Source organism: Mustela nivalis, assembly GCF_964662115.1.
Source record: "Mustela nivalis genome assembly, chromosome: 4".
Taxonomy (NCBI): Eukaryota; Metazoa; Chordata; class Mammalia; order Carnivora; family Mustelidae; genus Mustela; species Mustela nivalis.
In genome coordinates, this window is record NC_139023.1 from 36,773,040 (window position 1) to 36,796,423 (window position 23,384).

The window sequence follows — 23,384 nt, forward strand, 5'->3', positions numbered from 1 at the left end:
ATCTGGTAAATACTGCTTAAGCGAAGGGATTCGAGCATCTGTGTATAGGCTGGCCCAGAAGACAAAGCACCCAGGGAGGGATAGATCAGGAAAAGGTTGTCATAGTCATTCCGCTATTAAGAAATGCAAGGCTGAGTAAAGACAGAGCCTTGTGAAATGGGAAGAAAAGGTGAACTTGAAGAAACACTGTGGCAGGTAAATCAACAGGAACTGGCAGTTTGTTGATTGTAAAGGGTGAAGAATGCACTAGAAGCCAAGATGGTGAAGTTTGGAAGACGGGAAAACGGTAATAATGGAGAGACTGGGAAAAGGGAGAAGGATGGTTTCCACCATTTCAGATACAGTAATATTCCAAAACCAGAGAAGTCTCTTCACGTAGCTCTGGAGGGAGAGAGCGGGAGAGGCAAACACTGGGATCGCTCACAGACACTAGCTCAGGGATAAGACAGCCTTCTCACTGGGGGTCTGAGGATGGAAAAAACCCAGGGTTTACTGGATGTGAAGTGAAGAAAAAGGAATGGGTTGATGAAGGATAAATCCTATGTACCCCTACAGAAGCTGGCTATCGGAAGGTGTTCTTAAGGAATGACAGAGCTCAAAGGCTCAACTCAAATGAAAACCACTTTCAAAATGGATGTGCCGTAAGTGCCCAGCTCAGTCAAGCACCCCCTGTTAGAGGTTCCTGTCCTAACTGGGTTTACTCGGGAGTCAGATTACCAGTGAGGGTTGGGTGGGGTGGAATTATGAGTTCACAGAGTAGAAGGAGGGAGATATCTGGAAATTGAAAAAGACTTTTTGGGAAAGCTAGGCCTTGAGCTGGATTTTGAGGTTGGGGGAGGGGTGGGGAAGAAAAAAGTTACCTTTTTTTTTCTTTTTGAAGATTTTATATATTTGAGAGATAAAGAGAGCACACACATGCGTGTGCACATGAGTGGGGAGAAGGGCAGAGAGAGAAGGAGAAGCAGACTCCCCACTGAGGACATAGCCCAACGCGGGGCTCGATCCCATGACTCTGAGATCATGATCTGAGCCAAAAGTAGATGCTTAACTGACCAAGACTTTCTGAAAGTCTCGGTCTTTTCTGATGAGAAAGTCTAGAATGAGTGATCCATGAGATGTTCTCCAAGAGGGCAGGCTTGGAGCGCATGCTTGTGTGGGGGAGAAAGGGAGATGAACTTGGACAGACGGCTGAGTCACAGTAAAGAGGGAGCCCCGTAGGCAGCAGGGAGCCATTAAGAGCTTTTAAGGAAAGGAATGGACAACATGACATTTAAGTCAAGATTGCTCTGGTGTGATGTATAGAAAAACTCAAGCAGGGCGATGATGGGGGCTGTTCTGCTTAACACACTTTCACTAAACCCCACTAAATAATAAACACTCTTTCAGGCCCTGGAGACTTATGAATAAGTGAGAACTAGTCTCTTCCTCAACAACTTATAACCATTTGGTGATAAGTAGAGAACAAGCTAAGATGCTTTTCATGTATCTAATTTTTGAAGCCACGAGGGTTAGAGCAGAGTCCCGGCAGCAGAAATGGAGCAGAAACCTCAGCAAGCAAGAGTGGGTGCACCTGGGGCTCACATTCCCAGTCCTTTATTTACTAGGTCCTGCATCATCTGTTTTTTGCCCTCGTCTGTAAGTATTTTTTGCATTTTATTCCCTTTGTTCTCCCTTTCTATCCTCTTCTCTGTAACCAAGGGCATTAACTGAACACAGCCACGTCAAACACCATATTGATTAAAAACCCTGTATTTTCTGAAGCCATGTGTGTTCTCTGCTCTGAGGGTGCTTGCTGGTCCTCCCATTCAGGTGTTTCTGTCTCTGAGCGACAACTGTGTGTGTAATCACACACACAATTACCTCGAGTTCATAATCTGATGGTCTGTTTAGCTTTCTCGTTAAGTATTTTCGTTTAAAAATGAAAAAGTTAAGGAAACACTAGAGAAGAGCCTGCCTGACAGGCTTACCGAGACAACAACATTAGAAGGCCTTGTGTCAAATGTAACTCCATAGTCTACCAATTCGATACTATTTAACTCAAGGGTCTGCTGGGCGCCAGACACTGGACCCACCACGGGGATACACTGAATAAGACACAATTCCAGTCCTAAGGACTTTGAGACCTTAGAGACAGGTGATGAAAACTTTGCCTCACCAGAGGTCTCATTCTCTCCAACACTGGCTCTAGTCCACATCATGATCACTTCTTAAGCTGTGCTACCCTCCTACTTCTACCATTCCCTGCCCCCATACCAGTCCCTTCACAGAGCCTGAGTGACTTGTGTTCTCTTATAGGACTTGTGTTCTCTTGAACACAAGTCCTATAATGTCCCCCTCTCCCTTCTTACTCAGTACAGTTCTAAGTCCTTAATCTTGGCCCATAAGGTCCCACGTGATCTGAATTGGATGGCCTCTCCTGAAATTCTTTCTTTCTTTCTTTCTTTTTTTTTTTTTTAAAGATTTTTATTTATTTATTTGACAGATGGAGATCACAAGTAGGTAGAGAGACAGGAGGAAACAGACTCCCCACTGAGCAGAGAGCCTGATGTGGGGCTCAATCCCAGGACTCTGGGATCATGACCTGAGCCTAAAGCAGAGGCTTTATAACCCACTGAGCCACCCAGGGGCCCCCTGAGATTATTTCTCTTACTCCACTCCACTCACATGTGGCTTCTTTACTGTTCCTAGAATATTCTAAAGATGCTCCCCCCTCAGAACCTTTTCCTGGTTGCCTATGCTTGGATTTCTCCTACCAAGGCACCTGCCTGATGTGCTCCATCACTTTCTACCGATCTCTGCTCAAAGTTGCCTATCACTGAGCCCTTCTCTGTCTACCTGGCACTCCCTAACCCCCTTATCCTGTCTTACTTTTCGTAAAAGCATTTACTCAATAGAATGCATCCACCACTACTGGAGATTTGCTGTTTACTATCCACCTCCCCCAGTGATATTGGAAGCTTCACAAGAAAAGGGTCCGACTGGTTTGTTTTTGTATTCCCAGCACCTGAGATGTTTTCTGGCATGTGCTCAATGGTCAATAAAAGCTTCTCCAACACACTGTATGAGTGACTGAGAATTGTGCCTAGGATTAGAGGGGAGCAAAAAGGAGGGTATATGGCATATCCTAGGAGGAAATGGGGGCTCCAAGACAGCTCCCTTAAGCAAGGAATTTTTGGACTGAGACTTCCTTCATTCATATGCTCAGAAAGGCAGTCACTTCTCAACACATTCCCCTAAGAGTTTTGCTATGTGTGAGGCACTAGTCCAGGACTAGGCACGTAGCTGTCCCAAAGGCTGACGTGTCCCTGTTCTTGTGAAACTTACAATCTAGTCGGGGGAAACAATAAGCAAGCCAATACGTGAAAAAGGCAGAATGTCCAATATTGACACATGCTATGCGGATAACTGAAAGAGGGTGATGTAAAAAATCCCTGTGATGTAAAAGAAATCCCCTAGGTGGTCCCTTTAGAGTGGGTCACAGGGGAAGTGTCTCTAGGAAGTGACATTTTTGTGGCGATCTAGAGAGCAGTAAGAAAGCTCCCATGTGAAGATGAGGGAGTGACCATTCCTACAGAGAGAGCACAGTCAGGACAAAGCCCTTAAATGGCAATGGCCTTGAAGTGTTTAAGGAACCACATGCAGGATATTTGGCTACAGGACTATAGTCAGAAGGAGAGGGGCCTCAGGATCTACAGGAAGAGTTTGAAGACTGAGCAGGACTTGAGGGATGGCAGGGGAAGAGGCGGGCTGCAGAGCTTCGTGGGCAGAAAGAACAGCATCCACAAAGGCAAAGAAGTTTAAAACAGACTCGTATATGTTTGGGCGACTCTAGGGAATTCATTTCTTCTGGGTTCCATGCACAGCTAAAGATGAAATCTAGAGTACTATACAGGTAAACTGTTTTTTTTTTCTTTTTTCTTTTTTTTTTTCATGAAACTTCCAGCATCTTATTTTGTTGCAGTTGAGAAAGGAGAACCATCTCAGTAGAAAACACATCTTCAGGGAGATCTATAATCAACCAACTAGAAGAACCTATACTAAAAAGTATATTCTTAGAAGATTCAAGGATGATATATATTTGAGCTCCTATTAAGCTCAGAAGGTGGGAAGCAGATGCAACCCTGTATATTTCTATTCCTAACACAACCTTGGATACAAAGCAGTCACCACTTACGTTTCAGACACTGACTGAGGGAGTCACAGTGGAAAGCGGGGGGGTTCAATCCCAACTTTTCTTTGCCCAGTGCCGTTTCCACTGCTGCCCAGTATCTCAGGGACTCATTCAATGCACGTGCCTAGAATGATCCTTGCTGTCCATTTCTTCGGTGGACCTTGCCTTCTACAGCTTTCCTCTGACTTTATCGGTATTTTCCTGGGACCACTTATAATTTAGAAAATATATTTTTCTTTATTTTCCTCTCAGCTAATCTTAATACCATGTTTTATTCAGGCTGGTCTGTGGCTTAACAAAGTCTTCCCTCTACCTAAAAAAAAAAAAAAATGCAGATCCAAACAAACTCAAACATGGGATAAATGTGCTTGGACACATCTCTTTCTCCATAGTAACTGAGTCCCCAAGGAGGGTCTAAGTCTTTGGGAATCTTGACGGACCGGAATTTTTGTAATAGTTGAGACCCTGTTATCAGTAGAACCAGGTTCTTCAGAAAAGGCAGAGCTAAATTCGCAATAAGGAATTTAATTTAGGTTCACCATTTATCTAGCAAATGGTGACTTATGAGTAACTTTTCAATCTGCGTGTCAGAATGGCCTGCTGCTGACTGACAGTAGGCCCAAAGAGTGAAACCATTTTGAGACCAACTCTTATGCCTCACACAAGAAAGCAGCATGAAGTATATACCAAGATAAAATATTCAGGAGGAAATAAATGAAGGGTGGATTTTCCTTCCACTAACAAAGATGTGTTTGGCAGTCTTAGGCCACAAATCTCTGGTGCATATTCCTCACCTACCAATGGAAACATAGTTAAGAGAGCCCTGGAGAGTTCAGAGGTTGTGAATGGGGCTGAAAACTTCTGACTAAACAATGCTATCTGTTCCAGCAGCCATTTACCTTTTAACTCTGGGGGATGTTCCATATATGCCCAATGTTTTCTAGAACTTTTCTATGAGGTGGCAAAAATCAGTGGTGTCTCCGAATGCCAGGGTGTTCCTGAACTTGAGCAATGACGTGAGTAGGTATTGTTTCCTGAAAGGCTGATTTTGTTTTTGTTTTTGTTTTGGGCAAATGGCAAATCCCTAACATAGGAAAAAGGACATTTTACAATGTGGACAAAAACTAAAGGCAAGCTAGAAGGCAAGGGCTGGCCAGGCTGCTAAAAGAAAACACCTGGGAGAAAGCTGATCTCAATTTTTATGTGCAAATCATTTCTAGAGACCACAGCCCAGGGGCCTGCACTCAGTAATCTTCACCTTCCTGAGAACAGTAGAGATTGCGGAGAAGCAAATAAACATGGTTAGAAGGAGAAGATGAGCCAATACCAGGCAGGGGCCAAGAAACAGCATACAAGCGCAAAGCACCAAAAATGAGTAAATATCTTTTTGAAGACATTATTTATTTGAGAGAGAGAGCGATAGAGCGATAGAGCATGAGAGCTCAGAAGGAGAGGTGCAGGAAGGCAGAGAGAAGCAGAATCCCACTTGGCAGGGAGCCCGATATGGGACTCGATCCCAGGACTCTGGGATTATGACCTGAGCTGAAGGCAGCTGCTTAACTGACTAAGCCACCCAGGTGCACCCCCTCAAAAATGACCAAATATTTTATTTCCATTTTCCAGTGTTCCTTTTTACCCATGCTTAAAGAAATAAAATTTTTCAGAGCTTAAAGCGTGTTTTTTTTAATAACACCAATGTTGTGAAATAAGCAAGCACAAATGTTATTCAGCTCCCACGATTAAAAATGAAATTAATATCCGAGTTACCTGAAATTCTAATCCATAGTTTTCTCTGCAGAATTCTCTCAATTTAGGATACACATTTTCTCTTAGTGCCTGTCTTTCTGCTCCCGTGTCTGTGGTAGAAAAACAAACACATAGAAAGAAAGTTATGTCCACACATAGGTATTTCTGGAAAAAAAAAATGTAAGCTTACAAGCTAATATTAGCACTAACATAACAATCCAGTTGGGTGCTGACTGTGAAATGGTGGGATATGTGACTCCTGGGGGAGCAGGGAGACCGCTTCCAGATGTAAGAGCCCATGGGATAGATAGGAGCCCCCGTGGTCAGGTCCATGAGTGCTGGCAGAGTGGAGAATTCACATTTGAGTCTTGATGCCCACCCAGACCCTAACATGATCTCTTGAGTAGCTGGACCACGCTGTCTTTGGAAGAGGCAGAAGGAAAAACCATAGGATTATCGGCTATCATTGTTTTAGCCCCATGACATGTAAGAGCACACACATGTTAATTTACTGATTCCAAATAGTATCCAAAATCTCTATCATTTGTATCGTATTTACAAATAATTTGACTTCTACAAAATTCAGTACAGTATCCATGCAATCAGGACAGCAGTTAGGAAAGACAAGTCATGGGAGGCCATTTCCACACAGCAGATCCCCATCTGGTGGATGTGACTGGCCAGCGGTTGAGCAGAGTAAATGCTGCCACCTTGGGCACTGGGGCTGCCTGTTGTAGGGCTAATTGCTTCCTGTGTAAACGCTTCAAAATCTTTATTTACTATCATGTCCTTAATAAAAACATACAAGAAGAAAACCTGAAGCTAGAAGAACCACAGAATATGTACTTAATGTTGACTGTTTTGCACAGAAAGGGGTTTATTTATGAAGTCCTCAGTGCTTGGTAATGCTCTGTATCAAGGATGATGCTATAAAATGTTTACAAGCAAAGCGAGGCTGTTCCTTGCCCCAGCACCTTCAGTGAAAGAGGAAGACCGCGATTTTAAAATCAGGTCAATGTCTTCTCTCATGAAAAATGCCGTTTGCTAAATGTACCTCAAACCCAGCGTAACTATGAAATATTTGCATACCACATTTATAACTAAAAGCCAGTTTCAGAGACTTTCCTTATTATTCTCAAGTTCATCTGTCCATGCAAATTCGACCATATGCTGTGCTGACCTACTCTACTTTCCGACTATTCTCAAGACTACTTCAAGATGGAAGTAACCAATCTCAAGGGTCTGAAATGCAGTTGCAACCTCTCAGAGTGACAGAAGCCATGTTTACCAGGAAACCAAAGACTCACAAGGCTTCTAGGTTACCTTGTGGTCCAAATGGATAGGGTCTTTTCTAGCCAGGGATCCAACATGGTCCTGAAGTCCAAAGCAGGAGGACCACGTGGAGGAGGGGTGCATCTTAGCAGCACCCTCGTGTGGTCCCAGCCCCACTGGAGGTTTGTATATGCAGTGTTTACATGAGCGATATCATCTTAGGACCTGAGGCCCACTCTCCATCCCATTTTAAGGGCTGAAAACATTAACTTCACAACAAAACTAATTAATATTCAATCAATCTCTCTAGAAGGCTATGGGTATTTAAAACACAAATAACAGAAGTCGCTTAAAAAATAAGCAAATACTACCAGATGCGGAAGCTGGGAATAATATGTGTAATATAAATAGTAAAATTGTATTATTACATAATTAAACAGGATTAAGAGATGGTAAAAAAGCATCAAAATAACACATGGACACATTTTTTTTATTTTGTAAAAATGTTAATTATAACTCACGACTAGATACTGCTATCTGAATGTGGCATAGTTTGATGATCAGATAGAAACAGTCTGTAATATTTACTGAGCACTTACTATAGTTATATATTAAGTATTTCTATGTGTATGTTCTTAGTCACTTCTGACAACTCTATGAATAGGTAAAATTACTATTCCTTTTTAAAAAAAATATTTTTTTTATTTATTTATTTAGAGAGAGCACAAGCTGAGTGAGGGGCAGAGGGGAAGGGAGAGAAAGAACCAGCGGCAGATTCTGCGCTGAGTGCAGATGAGCCCAACAAGGGACCCCATCCCACGACCCTGAGATCACGACCCACACTGAAATCAAGAGTCAGATGCTGAACTGACTGAGCCACCCAGGTGCCCCACTAGTCCACTGTTGTTATAAGAGGAAACTGAAATGCAGAGGGGTTAAGAGACTTGCCCAACGTTATATGACCTTTAACTTGGAGAAACTGGACTTGAATCTAGAGAGCCATTCAAATCTAGAATATTCCATAGTTTGCTCTAACAACAACAACAAAAATATCTGCATTGGTGCAAAGACTCAATCTTCGAAAATGACACATAGGATACCTTCATGGAATACTTAAAGGATCCTGAACTCCCCTCTCAATCTGGACTCTACCTCCCTGTTCCCACTCTAACACCCTTTTATCCGTTCTGCACAGAGAAGCCCCACTGATCTTTTATAAATGCAAATCAGATCCCATAAAGCACTCCCCAGCAGTTCCACAGGGCACCTGGCATGAAATCCACACTCCGTACCTTGGATGTTCTCCCTCTCCCAAACGGATCTCTCACCACTATGCAGATGATATGCCTACTCGTGGCCTCCCCTGGAGGGAGCCTCTGGAGGAAGCGAGGACTTCCTCCTGTAATGCTTGTGATCATCTCATGGCATCTCCTGCCATTCAGGTGTCAGCTTTAGAGCCACCTCCTCAGAGAGACCTCTCTGAGCCCTCCACGCACTCAACCAACTCTCTGTCCTGTTGCCTTTCAAATTCTTTGCACGTTACTCATCACTACTGTTGCTATTCATTTACTATCAGTCTCCCCCAAGACAACATGAGCTCAGAAAGAGTTACAACCTTCTTCTGTCTCATTCGTTGCTATATCCCCAGTGATGAGTTGTGCTCATCTGAAAATGAGTGAATGAAAAAAATGCCACACATGCACCAGTGACCAGAATGAGCTGACAGGCAAGGCTTCTCTGTAATTACCTCCAGAAACAGAGGGCTTGCTACATTATAATTTGTCCTTGGATGGACACAGAATCAAGAGTATAGGAAATTCTGTGAAATAAACGATAGGGTTTAGAAAGGTGGTTGGTTTCATGAGATAAGTGAATGAGAACTGAAATACTGATTTCTTTTTTGGTTTCTGTGTTTCTGGGAGAACACTAACACATTTTACCAAATTATGTTGTACCTTCCCAAAAGTGTGAAGGGAGTGTATGCACATATCTGATATTCTGTGTTATTACTTGTGTTACAAAAATGACTCAGATTTTCCTGTATTTGTACTAATATGTGATGATTGGCTCTGGAAATGGAAAAGTAATTAAGATAGAATGGATTAATTATAATGGGTGACAGATAAGCTGGCTTAATTATATTAAAAAACCTGATTCATACTAACAGCAAATCCGGATGGTTGGCAATTAAGTAACATCAGAATGTCATAAACAGGAAAAATTAAGTTGCAGAATGTCACACATAAAAAAGGAACCTCTTAAAAAAGTACAGATCAGAGACAAGGTATGTCATCACTGACTCTACACAGTCATCAAATCCATTTTTATCTGCCCAGTTCCTTATCCCTTTGAGAAGACGCATTAACATGTGGGTAGCACCACTACTAGGTTTTAAAGGAGTTGTGTTCTAAATAATTCCTCACTGATTTCAGAGTTAATGACTAGTCTCTGTGCAGTGTCTGAGTTACTCACAGGAAGAGCCTTAGTTGAGTGAGTGTTTTTTTTCTAATTCAATTAGCCAACATTAGTTGTTAGTTTTTGATGCAGTGTTCAGTGATTCATCAGCTGCGTATAACACCCAGTGGTCATCACATCATGTGCCCTCCTTAATGCCCATCACTCAGTTGCCCCATCCCCCTGCCCATCTCCCCTTCAGTAACCCTCAGTTTGTTTCCCAGAGTCAAGAGTATGTCATGGTTTATCTCCCCGATTTTTTCCCATTCAGGTTTCCTTCTCTTCCCCTATGGTCCTCTGTGCCATTCCTTACATTCCACATGAGTTAAACCATGATGACTGTCTTTCTCTGACTGACTTATTTCACTCAGCATAATGCCCTCCAGTTCCATCCATGTCGATGCAAATGATAGGTATTCATCCTTTCTGATGGCTGAGTCATATTCCATTGTATAAATGAATCATATCTTTATCCATTCGTCTGTTCAAGGGCATCTTGGTTCCTTCCACCGTTCGGTTATTATGAATATTACTGATAAGAACATTGGGGTGCAGGTGCCCTTTCTTTTCACTACATCTGCATCTTTTGGGTAAATACTCAATAGTGCAGTTGCTGGGTCATAGGGTAGCTCTATTTTTAATGTCTTGAGGAACCTCCATATTGTTTTGCAGAGTGGTTGTACCAGCTTGCATACCCACCAACAGGGCAAGACAGTTCTGAAGGAGTATTCTTGAAAGATTTTACTTATTCATTTGAAAGAGGGGGAGAGAGCATGAGAAGGGAGAAGCAGACTCCCCAAGAAGCTGGGAGCCTGATGTGGGACTCGATCCCAGAACTCCAGGATCATGACCTAAGCTGAAGGCAGTGGCTTAACCAACTGAGCCACCCAGGCATCCCTGAAGGAGTATTCTTAAGCCCATTATTCCACTTTATGAAGGCTTTAGATTAATTCCAAATTGCTATTAAAAAAAATTCATTTAGGATCCAGCACACATTCTTTGCTATGACGGCTGTTCCAGTTAATGAATGCTATTCCAGTTAGTTCTCCCAGGTTTCTACACTTACTTCTGCCGGGTTTTCCCTCTTCACTCATGTGGCCTGTTAGCTCATGATTCATCTGAATATCCTATCTGGTTTTTGTTGTTTCTGTTTGGGTTGATTTCTTGTTTGGCAACTTCCCAGAGGCTGTCTCCTCTTTACACCTTCTAGGCCCCCTGTGCCCAACCAGCCATGCTGACCCTTCCTTACATCAGTATTAACAAATCCTGTTGATTTTATCACAAACATCTTTTGAATTTGGCCAGTCTCTAGTTTTGCACTCATCATCTCTTAACCCTGAGGTTTCAAAAGTCTCCTATTTGACTGACTTGTTACCTATCCTTCCTCACTGCAGTCTTATCCTCCACAGAGCTGCTGGAGAGAAATCCAAGACAAACCAAAAGCAGTAACTAATTTCATCAATAAAAGGACTTGGCTGGCATCTGATGGCCCAGAAGATAAAGACCAGAATGTTCAGCAGATGTAAATGTGTTTCTAGCAAAGTTCCATCTTCTACTTCTCTCTGGCATGCACCCTCCTGGGTACCTTTTTGGATTTGTCCCAAATACCAGATTTGAAACCAAACCTTGTCCTTACACATATTGCTTTCCATGCTCAGAATGCCCTACTGACTGCATCCCTTTGCTTGGCAGACTTCTAAGTCCCAATCAAAAGTAATGCAGAGACAGGCACACTCTCTTCAGTTCATCCCACAGCACTGTGCTCACCTCTATATAGTAACATATATTATAGTTTATTATTATTCATAATTTTTAGTTTTTCTCCCCCATTGGACTTGTGAATTCATGAAATGCAGGGACTTTCTCATTCATCTTTATACCATGGAAATTAAAGCAGACCCCAGTACATAGTCAATAAATAAATGAGCAAATAGATGCTACTTATAATGAAAGCATTAATTAAACCCAGCTAAAGAATCTGTCTCCACAAAGCTAACACGAATCAAAATGCAATGTCATTTTCAAGTAATAATTGACTATGTTGACAGCATTAATAGTCACATGTGAATCTGGGGCAATGTTGTAAATATATTTCAGAGTTTGGTATAGTGGGGAATTTATTAGACCCTCTTCCCAATAAGTAATAATAAAATTCAACAAAATTGTCAAAGTAAGCATTTTAATTCTCTGTAAATCAATCAAACACCAAAGGCATAAAGCAAATTGGGAAGTGATTAGTTATGAAGAACAACTGAACTTTTGGTAAGACCATAAGAGTCTATGGGATTCTACCCCCTTTAACCTCCACACTCCTTCCCATGTCAGAGAAGGTCAGGCTGTGAACATCAACTTCACTGCCAAAGAGGACTGACTTGATTTGGAGCTAAGGATGGGAACACTCCATGCTCATCAGTGTTGTTAGTAGCAGTAGTGGTCTCAGAGGTACGCAAATGTGCGGAAGTCCAGCAGCTCAGTCAGCCTATAGCTTCGCCCAAATTTAAAAAGGAGATAAAAGAAATAAATAGTCATGGAGGGCCTTGCTAAGCTCTCTGCAAATTCCTGGCTGATGGGAAGGCTACCCACAAACACAAGAGAGACTGAAAGCTATCCACGTACTTCTGGCTGATTTTGAGCCTGTGTTTGTAGGCAGTGGAAACATGAGAAGATCCAGTGCAAGTAAAAGCTGCGATGGACTTAAGCACTGGCTAAACTGTGCATGTGTTTCCCAACCCACACAGGCGACTGGCAGAGGACAGAAGCTTGGACTGAGGGCTTGAAGCACTTGAGAAGATACTGTTGACAAATCACTGACTGACACTAAGCTATGCAGAAAAGTTGGTGACCCCTCGAATCCAGGAATATCATCATATTCACTATCAAATAACTGGGCAGAGACATCAGCAGCCTGCATTGTGGTGAACAAATTCCATAAATTTAGTCCAGGCAAGTTACTAAACAAATAAACAAACAAAAAACTAAACAAATTTAAAGAAGCACTTTGAGGTAAAAGTAGGAAGATTTATTACAATGTATTACTTAAAATGTCAACTTTTCAACAAAAAATTGTTGGGATATAAAAAGAAACTGAAAAATGCGATATCTATTTAGGAGAAATAAGTAGTCAATAGAAGTTTTCTCTGAGTGGGCTCCTGTGTGAGATTTAGTTGACAAAAACAACTTCAAAACAGCTATTATAAATATATAAATATATTCAAGGAACTTCAGGGAACCACGTTTAAAGAATAAAGAAAAATGAGCAGAAACCTGTGGGACAACATTAACTGTAGTTGTATGCAGGTAAGGGAGTCCCAGACGGTCAGGAGTTAAGAGAAAGGAGGAAAACAATTTTAAAGAAAAAATTATTCAGAAGTCCCAATTTTTAATGGAAATCATTAATCTAAACATCCAAGAAGTTCAAAGAACCCAAATAGGATAATGACTAAGAAATCCACAGTTAGACACATAGTCAAATGGTTGAAACCAAAGATAAAGAAAAAAATCTTGAAAGTAGCAAGAAAAAAATGACTTATCAGATACAGAGAAACATACAATTAAGGGCTGACTTCTCATGAGAGGGCAAAGAATCCAGAAGGCAATGGAACAATATACTCAAATACTAGAGAAAAAATGTCAGTCAAGAATTCTATAACCAACAAAACTATGTGGGGAAAAAAAAAAAAAAGATTCAGACAACATGATGTTAATTAAGCAAAGTCAGTCAGGCACAGAAAGACAATTACTATATGACTTCACTTATAGGTCAAATCTAATATAGTTAAATTCAGTAGCAGAGAATAGAATGATAGGAGCCAGGGGCTGAAGGGGGAAATGGGGAGATGTTTGCCAAAGGGTATAAAGTTGCATTTAGGCAAGATGAACAAGCTCTGGAGATTTAATGTGTATAGAGATGTAGATCTAGTTAAAAATACTGTATTGCAGGCTTTAAATTTGTCAAGAAAGTAGAGCTTAAGTATTATTACCACAGAAAAAGAAAAGGAAAAACATTTTTTAACTATATGAGGTGATAAATACATTAATTGGCTTGATTGTAGTGATTATTTCACAATGTATATCAAAATGTCAAGCTGTGCACCTGAAATATATACTATTCTTATTAATTATACCTCAATAAAATTGAGAAAAGATGAGATAAGAACATCACTAAATTTAAAAAAAATTAAGAAAAGCTGTGGCTAGCAGATCTGCATTAAGAACTTACTAAAGAAAATCCTTCAAGCTGAAAAAAAAAATGGTATCAGACAGCAACAAATCGATATAAAGAATGAAAAGCACTGGAAAAGGTAAATATGTAAGTATGTAAGAAAGATTACATGATTATAGTTTTTTATGTATTATTTTATACACTTAAAATTTTTTTGTGCTTTATTATTATTTTTTAACATCTTAATTTTATTTTTTTCATGTTCCAAGATTCTTTGCAAATGACACTACAGACAAAAAGCTGATATACAAACCTATAAAGAACTCTTCAAACTCAACACCTCCCCTCAAATCCCCCCAAAATGTTTTTCCTTTTATTTTTCTGTGGTAATAATATTTAATACCAATTTTTTAAATCATGTAAAAAAATGAGCAGAAGACATGAACAGACACTTCTCCAAAGAAGACATACAAGTGGCTAACAGACACAAGAAAAAATGTTCATCATCATTAGCCATCACGGAGATTTAAATCAAAACCACATTGAGATACCACCTTATACAAGTTAGCATGGCCAAAATTAACAAGACAATAAATAAGTGTTGGAGAGGATGTGGAGAAAGGGGAATCCTCTTACATGGTCGGTGGGAAAGCAAGTTGGGGCAGCCACTTTGGAAAACAGTGTGGCAATTCCTCAAAAAATTAAAAATACAGCTACACTTAAAATTTTCTTAATCATTTTTAAAAATCATGATGATTGCATTTTTAAATTCCCATATCCTATTTCTCCCATCCCCCCTATCCACCTTCCCTCTGGTAACCATCAGTTTGTTCTCTATAGTAATAATCTGTATCTTGGTTTGTCTCTCTCTTTTTTCCTTTATTTGTTTTGTTTCTTAAATTCCACATATGAGTGTGATAATATGGTGTTTGTCTTTCACTTGCTTATTTTGCTTAGCATTATACTCTCTAGCCCCATTTGTGTTGTTGCAAATGGCAAGATTCCATTCTTTTTTATGGCTGAATAATACTCCATCATACAGACATACACACACACACATCTTCCTTATCCATTCATCAACTGATGAACACTTGGGTTGCTTCCATATTGTGGCTATTGTAGATAAAGCTGCAATAAACATAGAAGTGCATCTATCCCTTTGAATTAGTGATTTTTTTGTTGTTGTAGTTTTTTTTTTTTTTTTTTTTTTTGTAAATACCCAGTAGTGCAATTACTGGATTGTAAGGTAATTCTACTTTTAATTCTTTAAGAAACCTCCATATTGTTTTCTACAGTGGGTGCTGCTATTCCCACAACACTGGAAGAGGATTCCTTTTTCTCCACATCCTTGCCAACACTTGGTTCTTAGATTTTTGATTTTAGTCATTTTTACTGGTATGAGGTAGTAACTCACTGTGGTTTTGATTTGCATTTCCCTGATGATGACTGATGTTGAGCATCTTTTCATGTGTCTGTTGGCCATCTGTATATCTTCTTTGGAGAAATGTCTATTTGTGCTTCTGCCCATTTTTTAATTGAATTAATTGTCTTTTGGGTATTGAGCTGTATCAGTTCTTTATATATTCTGGAAGCTATCAGATATGTCATTTGCAGATATCATCATTTAGTAGGTTGCCTCTTTTATATATTTCTTGAAAAACTGTAAGGCTATATAATAAAGCAATAATTAGAACATTGCATTGTTGGGTTTTAACAAACATACATACATACATAACACATGGCAATAAGAAAAAGGAGGAAGGAGAAAATGGAGCTATAGTGGTACAAAGTATTTATGTATTTATTAAGTTAGTATTCATCTAAAGTATATAATAAATTAGCATAGATTTTAAAATAACCACAGCACTAAAAGAAAAAAAAACTAAATAAAAACTGAACACAACAAAGGAATTAAAATGATACACTAAAATATTTAACAAAGAAGTGTGAAATGGGACTAGATGAAGAAAAATGACATGAGATATGCAGAAAACAAATAGCAAAGGGTGTGAAATAAATCCAAGCATATCAATAAGTTTAAAGAAGAATAAACACTCAAAAGATAGACTAGATAATGAAACCATATCCAATTATGTGCTATCTACAAGGGACACACCTTAGGTTTAAAAACATCAATAGATTGAAAGTAAAAGGATAGAAATAAAAACCACACAAATAATAACCGAAAACAAATTGAATATATAATATCAGGTGAAACTGATTTTAAGACAAGAAACAATATTACTTTAAAAAAGAGTCATGATACAACAATTTTAAATGTATACATAAACAGAGCCTTAAAATCTATAAAGCAAAAATGGGCAGTAGTAAAACGAGAAACAGACATTCCAACATCAGCTGGTGATTTCTATAGTGCATTCTCAATAACTGATAAAATTACTACACAGAAAGTCCACAAGGATACAGAAAACTTCGACAACACTGTCCAATGACTTGACATTTGTAGAACTATCTATCCAAAGGCAGCAAAACACACATTTTTTTCTAGTGCTCCCATGATAGGTCATATACCACAACACAGACAAGTCTTGTAAATTTAAAAGTACTAAAATTATAACAAGTATGATATACAGCCATAATGGAATTAAATTAGAAATCAATAACAGAAAGACTTTAGGTAAATCCCCAGATATTTGGAAATTGCACAACACAGTTGTAAATAACTCATGTATCAAAGAACAATACACAAAAAGAAAGAGATGTCCTAAACTGAATGAAAACATGTTAAAAGCTATGAGACATAACTAAAGCAGTGGTTAGAAAGAAATCTCTAACCTTAAATATCTATAACAAAAATGAATCAATAACTCAAGATTCGACCTTAACCAGAAAAGAGTAAACTCAACCCAAAGTAAAGAGGAAGAAAAAAATTTTTTAAAGAAGCATGAAAATCAATGAAATAGGAATCAGAAAAAACAACTCTGAGAATCAGTAAAGTCAAAAGTTGTTTCTTTGAAAGAGCAAAGGTATTTATGAACATTCAGATAGGTTGACCAAGAAAAAAGAAAACAAATGATCAAATTAGAAATGAAGGAGAAGCCATATAGTATACTGACACTACTAAAATTTAAAAAGTTATAAGGGTATACTATGAACAATACCTTTTTTCTAATAAATTCAGAAACTTGGATGAAATGAACAAATTCCAGAAACACAGAGACTGAAAATGAGTCAAGAAGAAAAGGAAAATCTAAAGAGACTTATAACAAGTAAAAAAAAAAAAAAAAAAAAAAATTAAATTAGTTAAAAGTTGAGGGCACAGATTGCATAGAGCAATGGGAGTGGTGCATAAACAATGAATCTTGGAACACTGAAAAAATAAAATTAAATTAAAAAAAAAAGAAAAAAATCTTCTCACAAAGAAAATCACCATTCCAGAGTGTATAACCGGTAAATTATATCAATATAAAGGAAGAAATAATCTATCTAGGGCACCTGGGTGGCTCAGGTAGTTAAGTATCCTGTTCTTGGTTTCAGGTGAGGTCATGATCTCATGGGTAATAGATGGAGCCCCAGGAATAGCCCCCAGTAGGCTCCACGCTGAGCAGAGACTGTTTGAAAGAGTCTGTCTGTCTGCCTCACCCCACTCGCTCGCTCGCTTGCTCCCTCAAAAATAAATCTTTAAAGAAATAATCCTTTACACACACTTTCAGAAACCAAAGAAGGAACATTTTTCAACTTCTTTTTTAAAGTCTGTTATTATCTTAAAACTAAAGCCAAAGACATCAAAAGAAAAAAAAAAACATAAAACAAAAGCTATAGACCGATATAACCTTCATGAACATAAATGCAAAAATCCTTTTAACCAACAAAATTATCTTTCAAGAGAAAGGGCAAAAGGGAATAGTTTTAGAAAAACTAAAAAGAGCGTTTCCTGCCATTTTCCTTTAGAAGGAAATACGAAAGAATATATTCCAGATAGAAAAAAAAAAGTCCTAAATGTCAAAATTTTGAGATACAAAAAAATGCTGGTGTACAAGGAGGATGGTAAATATATAACTAAACCTAAAAAAAATTAGTTGCATAAAATAATAATGTTTAATTTATGGGGTTAAAGAGAATTACAATCTTAGACAAAACTAGCAGGTAAAGCGAGGATGGAGAAAATTCAAACCTCCTTCATTCCCAATGTTTTTTGAATGTTTCTATTATTTTAGTCTGCTTGTTAAAATTTCTAGGAAAACCATTAAACTAAATATTAATGTTACAACTGTGCATGTCGTTGAAGAAACTTAAATACTTCTTTGTGGTTCATTATAACAAAATAAGGTTTTTTTCTTTTCAAAAACAATTCATATTGGTTACAAAAGCATTCATAGACAAATGAAGTTACTATGAATTTGATGACTTTGGAGTTGTCAGTTTCTTTGTAATTAAAAAAAAAATTCTTCCAATTGGCATCATTCATCTCTAATTATTCTCTTCATTTCATGCCAAAGTCTATTTAAAGAAACCTCAGTAAGAACTGTATGTGGCATCTCAGATCTACTCACTCAAATAATATGCAATTTGAATTTCACACTCCACTGGAATGATTTCACTCACATGCAGTCCTCAAGGAAGGCTTGCCACATTCAAATTTATTGCTATGTTGTTTCTTTCAAAATAAAAGACACAAGGCACAGCCCTGCTCTCAGAACTCAGTATATCGGATCCAGACAGTCTGTTAAGAATAGGATTCCCAAAAAATCACAGTAAGTTCTAGACTAGAGGTACAAGCAAAATGCTACTGAAGCACAGACAGCGGGATATTTTTTTTTCTGATTATCAAAGACAGTTTACCAGGGCAGATGATCACAACATTAGGACTTGGAATATGGCTAAGACTTTCCCAGGTAGAAAGGAGAAATGTCTTCTGGAAGAGGGAGCAATGAGCAAATGAGGAAAACTTACCAAGCACAGGCTGTGTTTGAAGAACACCAGGCAGCACCGTTCGCGACAGTACGATGTATAGGGGTTATATTATAGTCTATTACTTACAGATCTTTTTAAAAAAGATTTTATTTATTTCTTTGTCTGAGAGAAAAGGGCAGGGAGCACAAGTGGAAGAAGGAGCAGAGGGAGAAGCAGACTCTCTGCTGAGCAGGGAGCCCAATGCAGGACTCGATCCCAGGTTCCCGGGATCATGACCTGAGCCAAAGGCAGACACTTAGCTGTGCACCCCGGTGCCCCTAGTTACAAATCTTTTGAGGTGCTTCTGCATGCTGGGAATTGGGGAATGTAATAACAGTTCTTTCCCACAACCAAATGGGAAAGAAAATAATACCCAAGGAGGAACATATACAACAAAAGCAGTTTATTATACATTTCATTCAACTATGGAAAAAATATCTTTCATACCGTGTCCAAAATATAGCTGTTCCTTCACAGACCGGTCTACCTGCGCCTGGCTGACCTGTCCTCTTAGAGGAATGTATCCATCAGCCCGTCCTCCCTTTGCCCAGACTTCACCACAGACCCAATGCTCCGCCGGGTGTCAGGAACCAAAAGAAACACTGCATCGTCCCCAGGGCAAAGGAACTTGTACTTTAGACAGAGTCAACACTGAGGTACCTGTAGAAAACCAAACACTGATTCCACTGAACAGAGCATATTCTAGACACAAGACTGACACGGAGGCTCAAGTTGGTGAGGCCTTTAGGGAAGCTATGACTTGATAATAAGTAGAATTCTGAAAGAGAACGCTAGAAATGAGAGCTTTTTTAACAGAGAAAAAGATCCAGAGCTTACTACAGAAAGGGGTGGGGGTCAGGGAACAAAACTGCCGAATGAAATAGGGAAAACAAGTGAAGGCACTGGGGCCTTGTTCCTGAAGGGTCTGGGTTTGGTGCAGGGGCAGGGTGAGGCCGCGGTAGACGTGATCTCGCGGACGAGAGCAAAAGGAAACAATCTGTACAGCAGATGAGACGAGGAAAAACCTGGAATTGGGAGGATTACCTGGAAGCAGATACAGTAATCCATATATGAGGTGAAGAGATTTTCTAGCTTGATTATAGAAGGAAAAAAAATAATGTCAGACAGAGTAGATACACAAGCAGGAGATGGCAGAATATAGCTGTTGAGGAAAACCCCAGGTTTGACTACAGGCTTGGTTATGTGTAAAGCACATGTCCTCGAGCTAGTCCATCAACCTTCATCAACCTTCACAAACCACAGACAACGTCCGTACTGTCTTCCGTATCAGGATTCGACCAGTGTTCAGTTTCTCAGGAAAAGCTGGCTTCACCACCACCTCTGTCATCATCATACTAGAAGACTAAAAAAATTCTCTACTTTACAAACTTTCCCTTGTAACTGGGTAAGCGTCTTGTGAGGAAATATTTTAAGATGCTATAAATGTCCTATTGCTCCTCAACTTTTCAGCCACCAGTTAGAGCACCTGAAGATCCCTGCCTGAATAAACTGTTATGGCTGCCAAATAATGATATTCTATTTCCATCATCTTTAACATTTATCAATTACCCTTCTACGGTAAGGAAGAACTCTCTCCCTTCCCATCCAACTATATTTTCATTCACCACCCCCATCAACTCATCTACCTACCTATCTACTGACTTCCGTAGCGATGCTTAGGTTAATCACAAAGGGGGAAAATAGCTAATAAGGAAAAAAAGCAGTCTCTGGCTGTTATTAAAAGGGAGCTGAACCTAGCTCTCACAGCTAGATGATGGTGTTTGATTATGAATGTAAATAATTTCACCTGACGCCAATATTAGACCAGGTCACTCCATGACCAGGATGGAGTAAAAGAAAAACAAAACCACTTCATAATCATACATGGACACAGGAGAAAAAAAAGAATACTGTCCAAATTACAAAAAATGATTAATTATCCCCCTGTCCCCACTGACATGAATGACTGTTGCTTCTTTATCAAGTATAGGCTTAGCTCTGCTCTCTTTCTCTTGCCTCCTAGATACAAATTATTAACCAAGAATGAAACCACTTGTTTCTGAAAGCACCCATCCTAAGGTAAAGCCCCACTTTCTTGAGACATCCCCCAAGCAATTGAACATAAGGCTAAACCTGATGATAAGCACCCCTTAATACCCTCTCAGGGTAATACTGAGTAGCCCTAAAGTTCTTCATGGTCTACACTCTCTCTACTGGGAGGCTGGTTTTGGGCCGGCCAACCTAACTTTGTTCAACCACAGTTATATTCTTGGGGGCTTTTGGCTCGAGGACATGAACAGTAATTCTGGGGTGGAAAGACCTGGCAGACAGCACCTTAACCAAGCAATCAGTTAGCACTGCCAGAAATGGAAGAGATCAACACTGTATTCTTCCTGATATGGTATACTGAGGAGAACACTCACTTTTGTAATATCCCTGCCAAAAAAAGCACAATCATAAAGAAACACCAAATTATGCTGAAGACATTCTACAAAGTAAGTGATTATATCAGTTCGAATGGCCAAAATTAACAAGACCGTCAACAACAAGTGTTGGAGAGGATGTGGAGAAAGGGGATCCCTCTTACCCTGTTGGTGGGAATGCAAGTTGGTGCAGCCACTTTGGAATACAGTGTGGAGATTCCTTAAGTAATTAAAAATAGAGCTACTCTAGGACCCTGCAATTGCACTACTGGGTATTTACCCCAAAGATACAGACAGCAGCAATGGCCACAGTCGCCAAACTGGGAAAGAGCCAAGATGTCCTTCAACAGACGAATGGATAATGAATATATGGGCCATATATACAATGGAGTATTGTGCTTCCATCAGAAAGGATGAATACCCAACTTTTGTATCAACATGGATGGGACTGGAAGAGATTATGCTGAGTGAAATAAGCCAACCAGAGAGAGCCAATTATCATATGGTTTCACTTGCTTATGGAGCTTAAGGAATAACATGGAGGACATTGGGAGTGGGATAGGAGAAGTGAGTTGGAGGAATCAAAGGGAGAAACAAATCATGAGAGACTGTGGACTCTGAGAAGCAAACTGAGGGTTTTGGAGCAGAGAGAGGTGGGGGGCGGGTGAGCCTGGTGGTGGATATTAAGGAGGGCATGTATTGCCTGGAGCACTGGGTGTGGTGCATAAATAATGAATCTTGGAACACTAAAAATATTTAAAATAATAAAAAAAGAAATGATTATATACTTCTAAAAACATTCATGTCAAGGACTAAGGAAGTGGACCGAATTAAAGATGGTTAGAGAGACATCTCTGAATGCCCACATGATCTGATATTACTGAGACAGCTGGTAAATCCTAATAAGACCTACAGATAGGTAATAGAGAACTCATGTTCTATATTTATATATATTTATATTTATCAGAAAATTCTGATAAATATTTTGTGGTTATAACAGATCATGTCCTTACTTTTAGGAAATAGACACTGAAGCATTTTGGCGCAAAGGATATCTATCTATGTTAGAATTTTAGACACATACAGAGAGAGACATTTATGCAAATGTCATAAAACATTAGCATCTGAGGAATGTAGGCAAAGAGTGTCCAGAAACTCTTTTTACTCTTCTTGCAACTTTTCTGAAAGTCTGAGATTGCAGCTGATTCCCGTTATTCGCAGCAGGTATTTCTACGAAGTTGCTAGGAACACAGAATGGGTGAATACTGAAGCACTGCTCCTAAGAGAAATACAGGGTTAGGTTCCTGGCAGCTGCTGGTCTCAGTATTTTCTTCGACTGATCAACACCAAAACCTATTTTATGTGTGGTCTCCTTAAAGACACCTTATTTAATATGGATTGTTGATTCTCGAGCACCGGCCAATGGCACTGTAATTCAGGCCTGTGTGAAGCCCCTCTTAGCACCTAGATGTTCTCCTCAAGGCACCTCACAGTCTTCCTGCGTTTGGTGACACTATATTGCCATCAGCACTGTCTTTTGGACCCTTTTACATAGTAAAGTCACTGAGAAAAACACACACACACACACACACACACACACACACACACACAAATGTGAAAAATGTGGAATTAAATAAAGTGTGGGAAGAATACTTGCACCTAGCAGGAGAGCTGAAACAAGCATGCATAGCAGGGAGTGGGGCATGGGGTGGGGGTGGGGGGACTCGCAGTTTCCACTGCTCTGCGCATGTCCGCAATGATCCCTGAGGATCGATGTTGAGGTGACACATTTTATAAGTGAGCAAGTGTGCAAATATGGACTCCTTGAATAATGGGGACTGCCTATGTATCAAAATAAAACATTACAAAAACATACATTCCACCTGGAAGACTAGAAAAATGGTAGTATGATAAAATGAATTCATGGCCTCTGGGCCCCAGAGTCATTCTGGAAGGGAAGATCTTGTTTAATTCAAATATCAAAAATTCAAATATCATAGGTCTGAAAGGTTGTTCCAGCAATGCCTTAGAGACATTTGGAAATCTAGGATCTGATGAAGGCCAAGAAAGGTAGAAGATGAAGTTTATGGGAATTACTGATAACACAGAGATAACTGACACCATGAGCAGAGCAAAGGAAGAGCCAGATTTGAAGGTTTAATAATTATAAGAAGACAGAACAAATTAAGGCAATGGAATCAGAACAGGACACACAGGGACACCTGCTGTTGCTGTACAAAGG

The 23,384-nt window shown here is 39.4% G+C and overlaps 1 protein-coding gene across 1 annotated transcript in view; it reads right to left on the reverse strand.

Moving 5' to 3' along the window:
* NWD2 (NACHT and WD repeat domain containing 2) overlaps positions 1 to 23,384 on the reverse strand; it is a 181,829-nt gene that overhangs the window by 106,659 nt on the left and 51,786 nt on the right. Inside the window, exon 2 of the mRNA XM_082728912.1 lies at positions 5,939 to 6,027. Coding sequence (XP_082585038.1) covers positions 5,939 to 6,027 — 89 coding nt within the window. The remainder of the gene's footprint in view (positions 1 to 5,938; positions 6,028 to 23,384) is intronic.